This window comes from Pelodiscus sinensis, chromosome 3 (assembly GCF_052426305.1).
Source record: "Pelodiscus sinensis isolate ZL-2025 chromosome 3, ASM5242630v1, whole genome shotgun sequence".
Classification (NCBI taxonomy): domain Eukaryota; kingdom Metazoa; phylum Chordata; order Testudines; family Trionychidae; genus Pelodiscus; species Pelodiscus sinensis.
In genome coordinates this window covers 124,509,287-124,518,945 of record NC_143054.1, presented here as the reverse complement: position 1 = coordinate 124,518,945, position 9,659 = coordinate 124,509,287, and the positions used below count along the sequence as shown (strand labels likewise).

Below are 9,659 nucleotides of genomic sequence, written 5' to 3'. Positions count from 1 at the left end.
CGTCGCCGCCAATATGGCGGCGCGCACGGCTCGTTTCTCCCTCCCCCCACTCAGAACCGCCCGCCAGGCAGAGCGAGGCGGGCGGGGGAATGGGCGCTCTAGGTGGAGACGGAGGCCGATAAGGCGGGGCGGGCTCAGCCCGGCGGCAGCGCGGGGAGGATGGCGGCGGCGGGGCGCTCCCGGCTCGGGCCCCCTATGTACTCGGTAGGTGCCGGGGGCACGGGCCGCCCCCTCAGCCCGGCTCCGGAGCGTCGCCGGGCGGATGTCGGGTTATTCCCCCCCCCCGGGAACACAAGGGGGCGCCGTAGGGCGGGGCGGGGCCAGACGAGCTGCGCCGGAGACCGCAGGCGAGGGGGCCCGTTCGCTGCTGTTCACTCTGAACCCTAACGACGGAGCGCAACGGCCGTTTGGCTGCTGACGGCCTGTTAGCCCCGCGCGCTTTGCCACCCGCCAGCCTGCAGTGCGCAGCCGGTGCCCCATGGACAGCTGGTCACAGCCACCGCGCACACTTCGTGTTAGCCCGCTTTCTGACCTGGAGGGGGCAGGATTTTGGTCTCCAGTAGGGAAAGGGGCGAGGAGTTTTTTGAGGCAGGACATTAGTCCCCCTCTCTGCCCCCCCCCCCTCCAAAAGAAAGCCCAGGGATCTTGCTGTGAAGCGTGAGACTTCTACTTTCTCATTCTGGTTTGAGTCTCTCATTCAGGATTGGTTGGAATCTTCCCCACCACCATCACTACCCCTGTTAAATCACTGTGGGTTTTTCTGCCTGCCGCAGGTTCCCAGACAGAATAGGAAATGTGTCTAGTAAAAAAAAAACCCCATAAAATGTAATTCTAGCATCTTACAATTAATAACCTGCATAATTAATAAGTGCATACTGTAATTATAAAATACAAGATGTGGTGCTGGTGTGATGATAGCAATGTGTTATTTGTAGATTCATCTGTCCCACTAGTTGGAATTACTTAGAAATGGAAGAAAGTAGGTCCAAACAAGGGAAGGATTTGCAAATATGGTTACTGTTTAAATTGACAATAAACAGCACTAATTTATTGTCATTACATTCCTGTTAACTAGGAATATTAACAGATAACTGGTTACCTGGGAGCCACTGAAGCTACCCACACACTGAAGGACCTATGTGGGCTGGAATAGCCCTGGCCATGGCAGGGGACTGCTCCAGACCTCCTGTCCCTGTTTAACCAGTTAAACTTACTCTTTAACTAGTTAACTAAATAAATGGGATTTTTAGAACCCTACTGTTAACCAAATTTCTGGTTTTGCTGTATGGATTGTGTCCTGAAGACATCAACTACGTTACTTGTATGTGTTTAAATCTGAAGGTGGTTACTTATTTGAGTTCTCTCCCTTTTACAGGAGACTTATTTTCATCTAAATTATTTAAAAAAATGTACAGTAGTTGGAAAAAAAATGTTAAACAAATTCCCTAATACCAAAAAAGTTTCTGTTGCAAAAATCTAAAGTATTACAGTTTATTTAAGCAGTACTGTAATTTGTGAAAATATTATGAATGCAACTCTATCTTTTGCAATGTCTTAACTCTTGAGCAGTTGATTTCTCAAATCTTTAATATTACAATAATGCTAGTCTTTGCATATAATCCTTCCTATTTGAAGGAGAATGGGGGAGGAGGGAAAGCACCAAGACTACATTAAAGATGTCTTTGTTTTCAATGCATCTAATTCACGCCCACTGAAAGACTCTCATTGATTTCACTGGGCTTTGGATCTGGCCCAGAACGCTTTAAACACCTTGTGCCTGTATAGTAAGATACCAGTATCAGAGTGTTTCTAAGTGAATCAGTTCAGCGGTATTAACTTTAACTGCAGAATCTGCCATGCTTCTCCAGTGCATTTACAAAAATACATGTGCAAAATTCCCAGCTTCAGCATTTTTTTACTGTAAAACTGTTTTGTTGCCCCTTTCCTAGTGAGGACTCTCTAAAACAAGCGTAGTTTGACACTTCTAGCATCAGCCAATTTTTTAGTTACTTAATGCAATTTTGTATTATTTAAAATATGTGGGCAGCCGTTCTCCATTTAAATAATGGAGTAAAATTGGTTCAGCGTTTTAAAAATCTACTCCAGGGCTACTCAACACACGGCCTGTGGGCCACAGCGGCCCGTTCGTTTGCGGCCCGCGGTGAGGTTTGGGTTTACGTGGGGTTCGACATGTGGCCCGCGGGTGGGAGCCAAAGCAAAAAAGTACAGGCAGTCCCCGGATTACGTACAAGGTAGGGACTGTAGGTTTGTTCTTAAGTTTAATCTGTATGTAAGTCGGAACTGGCATCAGCCGCTGCTGAAACTGATCAGTTTAAACAGCGGCTGAATCTGGACGCCAGTTCTGACTTACATACGGATTCAACTTAAGAAACCCAGGAGTCCCCAAGTCAGCTGCTGCTGAAACTGATCAGCGGCTGATTCCAGGAAGCCCGGGGCAGAGCAACTCTGTCTCCGGCTTCCTGTAGTCAGCCCCTGGTCAGTTTTAGCAGCGGCTGACTTGGGGACGCCTGGGGCAGAGCAGCTCGGGTGCTGCTGGGTTGCTCCAGTAGCGCCGCTCCTCAGTGCTACTGGAACAACCCGGCAGCGCCCCAGCTGCTCTACCCCAGGCGTAGGCAAGAAAAGTCTGGTCTGCTGGGGCAGTGGGGGGGGGGGGTGAAATTGGGGCGGTGAGGGGGGGCACTGCTGCACCCTCCCCCCCAGCAGACCAGGGAGGGTGGCGGGACCGCCCGCGTCCTCCACGGCTTTGCTCCGTCTCCCTGGTCTGCTGACCAGGGAGACGGGGAGCAAAGCCGTGGAGCATGCCCTCAGCGGGACAGCCCTCAGCGGGACAGCTTTGCTCCGCGTCTCTCTGGTCTGCTGGGGGGGCTCCTCCCCCCAGCAGACTAGGGAGACGTGGAGCAGCTTTTCTCGCCCCAGAGGACGGGGGCAGCGGGACTGCAGCACATCTGGGCGTCCCGCCGCTTCAGTCCTCCGGGGCGAGAAAAGCCCCATTCGTAACTGCGGATCCGACATAAGTCGGATCCGTGTAACTCGGGGACTGCCTGTAATCAATATAATGGTTTTCTGTTGATATGCATTTTAGCATTTAAATTCCTGGACTGTCGTTGCTTATTAAAAGTGCTATCGTGGGGTGGGCAATATGGGTGGAAATATGTCAGGGGTGGGCAGTATGAGTGGAAATCGGGTAAATATTGCATTTTATTAATATTAGCAGAACCGACTTAAATGGGGTCTCTGTGTTGTGTAGTCTTGACTTAATCTTTGTATTCATGCCCGTCAGTGTGAAATAAACTATTTGCATATATATGCAACCATGCTGAAGTTGCAGCCCTTGGCATGTGCTGTGAGGATTATTGTGGCCCCTGGGGCTTCCAAAGTTGAGTAGCCCTGATCTACTCTTATCTTCCTTTCTACATACAGAATCATAAACGTCAGACTGACAGGAATTTGTTTGAGAAATGTAGGGACAGCTGAGAGATGTGTGGAATCTAGAAAGGAGATTAGAACTCAGCCTTAAAGCAGAATGGCTTCTTGAATCTGTGATGACTGTAACTTGATCCATGTACTCTTATGACCATGTGGAATCCCACTATTACCAGTAGAGCTCTACATTGGGACAGAGAGAGAGGGACTCTCACCTTCATGCTGTAGCTCCAGGGGGTAGCTGAGTTAGACTGTACAGGATAAACTTGAAAACACAAAAACTGGTCTGGTAGCACTTTATAGACTAACAAAATATGTAGATGGTATCATGAGCTTTCGTGGGCACAGCCCACTTCTTCAGATGACCACCCTCATTCTCAGTGATTTCAGTTTCCAAGATGACATCTTTTCTGCCCTCTATTTAGCCTTCTCTCTCTTTGCACCTTCTTTTTAGACCTTCAGGTCTGGATCTCCATTTTTCCAAACAGTCACTTACTTCAGCTTCTCTTGTTACCAGTGCATCACCTGCCCACTTCCTTTGCCCTACACTGCAACCTGCTTCTTCTGTTTTCCCAATCCGTTCGTGTTCAAGCCTTAACATCTCTGTTCTCCCTTTCCTTTTTCGGATCAGTTGTTGGCCTCTTGACTCCTTTACTGTTCTGACTCACTGCAGGGTTCCTTCCTCCTCTTTCTATCCCTTTGAGTACCCTGCCAGTCACCCTTTTGTCCTGATTTCTTGTCACTGAAATGGAGGTTTCTTGTCTGATTTCCTCTTACTTCACAGGGACATCCTCAATGGTAAATGAGGGATTGTAAAAAGTGCCCAGGAAACCTCCTTGTAACACCATTCTTACTTCCTGATTAGGGGGCGAAACAGCTCCAGCATGGGTAGAAGTTAAAAAAACTGGATCTGTTCAATGTAGAAAATATATCACTAAGGGGAGGACATGATACAGATCTATAAAATCATGAATGGCGTGGAGAAAGTGAGCAGGTTAGTGTTAACTACTCCCTCACACAAGAACTAGGGGTTACCCAGTGAAATTAATAGGCAACAGGTTTAAAACAAACATAAGGAAGTACTTCTTCACACAACACACAGTCAGCTCACTGCCAGGGGATGTTGTGAAGACTAAAACTAACTGGATTCACAAAAGAATCTGATAACTTCATGGAGGGTAGGTCATTCAATGGCTGTTAACCAAGATGGACAGGGATGCAGCCCCATGCTTTAGGAACAGGTAAACATCTTGCTGCCAGAAACAGGGACTAGATGATGGTGGATGGAGCACTAAAAATTGCACTGTTCTGTTAATTTTCTCCAAAGCTTGAGGGACTGGCTACGGATCAGTTGTGGCAGAATTCTGCCATATTTTACCATGGCTCCAAATGCAACAGTTGCAGAATTCCCCCAGGACTATCAGGGATGGGCAATAAGTTTAGAAGGGGGGGGCACTTCACAAATTTCTAAGTGGCCCCAGGCCACCCCAAAAGGGGCAGGACCCCGGGCAGAAGGAGTGGGGCCAGGACACTTCCATGCTACCCTGCCCACACACCCTGTTTGGCCTGGGGCCTGGGTGAAAGTGTGAAGTCTTTGCCACCCTGCTGCCTGGGCCTAGAGAGAACCGCCAGCTGTTCTGAACAGTTGACGGTACTTTCTAGGCGCCATATGCTCTTGGCAGGGAGAGGAGACTTTGTGTGTTTTCCCCATCCCCAGGTCTGGATTGGCATGAGGGTGAGGGAGTGGCAGGGTGTCCGCAGGCCATATCAACCCGCTTGGCGGGCTAGATCCGGCCCACAGAGGCTCTCTTGCCCATCCCTGGGCTACATGGACCAGTATGGACCATTCTTATGTTCTCATATTGCAATATTTTCAGATCCATGCATTCAAATCTCATGAATCAAATGTCCAAAAAATCATGAGTGGCTTAAAAATCAGAAGACCAAATTATCAGAGGGGTAGCCATGTTAGTCTCCCCTCTGATACTCGACACCATGCAAGGCACTACATTTAGCCACGGGACTAGAAGACCAAAAGTAAAACATTTTTTTATTCTTTTCATTTATTTTCTGCTGTTGGCACCTTTAGCATTGACATTTTCAAGGGTTCTTTTTCTGCCAACATTAGTGTAGAAACTAATGTTTAAAACAAATCAAAGGGGAATTTCTGACATAATCACATGAATCCAGAAACTACAGCATGTAGAGACACCAGTGTGACTTGTGAAACTCAGAAGAGTTGTAGTGCTGCAGTTGCCCCTGCTTAATTGTGGCCTCCTCACTGCCCCTATTTTCTTCCCAAAATGTGGAAGTGTGTGTGTGTATACACACACACTCACACACAATATCTTTAACATGAGGTTGCGCTTGTAGGCACTCAGTATTGACTTGTACTCCTCATGCTTGACAGAATGTAAGAGTGCCAAACACTCACGCCTTAGAAGAGCAGGAAGTTGAGAGTTAATATGCACTGCCCACACACCATGGCATAACTGCCAAATCTTAAGCTGGCCCTAACAAGCTCAGCAGGAACTAGGAATGTAACTGAACCATAGCCCTGCATAAATGAACCTCCATTTGTGCCCTGCATAAATGAACCTGCCATTTGTGCTCTGCACAACTCCAGATCGCCGGTTGTAGTTGTTCAGTTCCATGGGCTCGGATGATGCTATATGCAGACCTCTTGGTCTGGAATGTATTGCTACTGGTTGGCAGATGCGGAGGGAGGAAAGGTAATGTGTTTGCCCCGATGAGTGCCTTAAGGAGGGGATCAAAGCAGGGACAGCCAAGATTGGGTGGCTAAGTATAGGAGGAGCACAGGTCAGTACTAAAGGTCTGACCTTAAATCCCTGTTACTGAAGTTTTTTGTGTGTGAAATGCAGAAGTGTGGGTAGGCCTGCTTACAGCTCGCATGGACTGTACTGTAGTGCTTTGAATAAGCATGGAACTCCTCTGACTTAAACAAAATGCTGTGGGAGGTGGGAAAGAGAGCGAGCTCCTCCCCTACTTTAGTGCCGAAGAAGAGTAAAGAGGAACCTCCCCAGCAATATTCCCTCTCATTTTTTTCCCCCATCCATGTCTGAATTTTTTTCCATCCATGTGTGGAATAAATGTTTACGTGCACTGAAGCATGTGTGAATGTGCACAACCAGCAGAAACAAAACCTAGCCGTGGGTGCTCTATTAATCAGCTGGGCGGCATTGGCATCTCTCCTGAGTGGCTGCACAAGCTCACAGCTTACAGGAAACACTGCTCCCCAGCTGTACCCTGCTTTTCACTTGACTCCCACTGCAGTACGTTTTCAGCCATCTAGGCCCAGGAGTGGCCTGAGGCCGGCTGCGGCAGCTGGCGCCCCAGGCAGAACACGTGATTGGCGCCCCCGCCTGTACGACTGTCAATGGCGTGATGTAATCATCGGGCGCTCCGTTGAAGGTGGCGCCCTAGGCAACCACCGAGTGAGTTCTGCACATGGGCTGTGTGTGGCAGGAGTGGGGCTGAGGGATTGCGTGTGGGAGCGGGACTCAGGGCTGGGGCAGAGGATTGGGATGCAGGAGGGTGCCCGCTGGCCACGTCAACTCCATGCTGGAGCAGATGCATCTCTCTTTGAGTCCCCACCACTGCTCTTAAGCCCCAGAGCATGACTTAATAGGCAGTGGTGCAGCTTAGAGGGAACTTAGTCGCTGGGAGACTTCTCTCCCAGTGATAGAGCAGCATCAGCAGCAGCACACCTTTCAATGATACAGCTGTGGTGGCACATCTGCATTGTTGTAAGATGTGAAGTCTAGATATAGCTTTAATCTACTATTTTCCCTTTCTTATCAATTCTCACCTCTCAATTTTTTCTTTTTGTGTTTGGTCTTTATAGTACAGGCAGTCCCCGGGTTACGTACAAGATAGGGACTGTAGGTTTGTTCTTAAGTTGAATTTGTACGTAAGTCAGAACTGGTACATATTGTACCCCAGGTGTCCCCGATTCAGCGCTGCTGAAACTGACCAGCGGCTGACTACAGGAAGCCCGAGGCAGAGCTACTTTGCCCCGGGCTTCCTGGAATCAGCCGCTGATCAGTTTCAGTAGCAGCTGAATCAGACACGCCTGGGGCAGAGCAGCTGGAGTGCTGCTGGGTTGGTCTGGTAGCACCGACCCTTGGCGCGGCGGGACCAACCCAGCAGCACCTCAGCTGCTCTTGAGGATGCCTGGGGCAGAGCAGCTGGGATGCTGCTGGGTTGGTCCCGCAGCACCGCTCCTCGGCGCTACTGGACCAACCCGGCAGCACCCCAGCTGCTCTGCCCCAGGTGTCCCCAAGTCAGCCGCTGCTGAAACTGACCAGCGGCTGATTCCAGGAAGCCTGGGGCAGAGCAGCTCTGCCTCGGGCTTCCTGTAGTCAGCCGCTGGTCAGTTTCAACAGCAGCTGACTTGGGGATGCCTGGGGCAGAGCAGCTGGGGTGCTGCTGGGTTGGTCAGGTAGCGCCGCACCTCGGCGCTGTGGGACCAACCCGGCAGCCCCCCAGCTGCTCTACCCCAGGCGTCCTGATTCAGCCGCTGCATCCTCTGCGGCTTTGCTCCGCGTCTCCCTGGTCTGCTGGGGGGACTCCCCCCAGCAGACCAGGGAGACGCGGAGCAGCTTTTCTCGCCACGGAGGACACGGGCTGCGGGACTGCCGCGGCACGTCTCGGCGGTCTGCTGGGGAGGGGGCGCAGCTAGTTCGGGGTTCCCTCACCCCGTTCTTAAGTTGGGATCCGACGTAAGTCGGATTCACGTAACCCGGGAACTGCCTGTAATACAAGTTGCTTTGGAAGGTTTGTATAAAATTGGTTCCTTTTTTAGATAAGTGGGTGAAAAGAGCATCATTCTGTTTTCATTTAAGTAAAAAATTAAGTGATTTTTATATACAAGTAACTTGAATGGCTGAACTTTACAATCTCTCAGAATTTTGCCTTTATGCTTAAGAGTTGTTTGGTAAGCATTATAAAAATGGATTTAAAAATAACATAGTAGTAAACAACCGTAAACTAGTTTTCATGAGAGCACAATAAAACAGTTTTATTAGGCTTTTCATAATTATCTGCAATACTATGATGTTGTACAGATTTGGGTTATGCAATAGTTTTATCATGTTGCACCTGCAGATTTTTGTGTAACTATCATTTGGTGCTGCTTAAGACCTGTGAAGTAGTGCCAAGATACTTGTGCATTTTTACCATGCTGTAACCTAAGTCTTTTTTTATTCCTCTTTTATACATAAAAAAGAGAAACAAAATGCAAAAAAACTACAGTAGTGTTAAGTAAGTTGGTATTTTGAATACAAATAAGGAAAATGTAAGAGAAACGGTTCTAATAGCCACATCACACAAAGCACTTTTTCATTGCTTTTGGACAGTAGCTGCCAACAATCCCAGTGTATTCGGGACTTCCCTGAGATTTGGACACACCTCCCACATGGTTTTAATTTTGAACAAAGTTGTGGGGACTATGGGCCTCGTCCATGGTCTACTGAAGTCTTGGAAACATCCCCTTTGATTCAGTTGACTTGTATCAGTTGTCTTGAGTAGCAGCTGGTGGGTTTTACTGTTACTGTAGTACTGCCATAGTTTTGAGTTTGAGACGCACACAGGAGACTACTGTGCTCTTTGCTATCTCATGTGCCCAGTGGTGTTGGTTGAAAACAGCTTTTTTTTCCTCTTGAACGAAGAGTTTAGAGTGTGTATATATATTTTGTCAGGTGAGTTTGAGGATCCCATATTCCAGACAGAGGCAGAAAAGTTGGGTGCAGGCTCTATGATGAGTATTGTGATATGAATATGTATACTATAGTAATTCATAAATGCAACATGGGAACATTTGTATCTCTCCTCTTTATGCCACCACTGTGCATTAGACATATGTCTTTCCAGGTCTGTCAGCTACCTTTATTTGTATTGATCACAAAGTGGTGTTGTGGTCACTGGCAGGGATGAGTGACTTCTTTTCTGGGAAAGAGAGCACAGAGACTGGTGCCTGTCTACCTTAAGGGACCTCTTGTGGTGCAGGTTTCTATCACATGACCCTTCTTGCTTAACGTATTTATGAGGCCATTGTGGGATATATTGAGGCAACATGAAGTCTTAGATCTCCAAAGTGCAGATGGTTTGTCAGTTTTTTATGTTTCTACTTCATTTGAGTCCAGCTGATGCAGATAATTGATGTGCCTAATGTTTTGATGCAGCTACTTGAGTTT

General features: G+C 48.3%; 1 protein-coding gene across 2 annotated transcripts in view; it reads left to right on the top strand.

Annotated features, from left to right (window-relative positions):
* Positions 1 to 9: 9 nt before the first annotated feature.
* GNPAT (glyceronephosphate O-acyltransferase) overlaps positions 10 to 9,659 on the top strand; it is a 46,902-nt gene continuing 37,252 nt past the window's right edge. For both annotated transcript variants that reach the window (XM_075924704.2, XM_075924703.2), the window contains exon 1: positions 10 to 204. In XM_075924704.2, the coding sequence (XP_075780819.1) occupies positions 160 to 204 (45 nt within the window). In that variant the 5' untranslated portion in view covers positions 10 to 159. The remainder of the gene's footprint in view (positions 205 to 9,659) is intronic.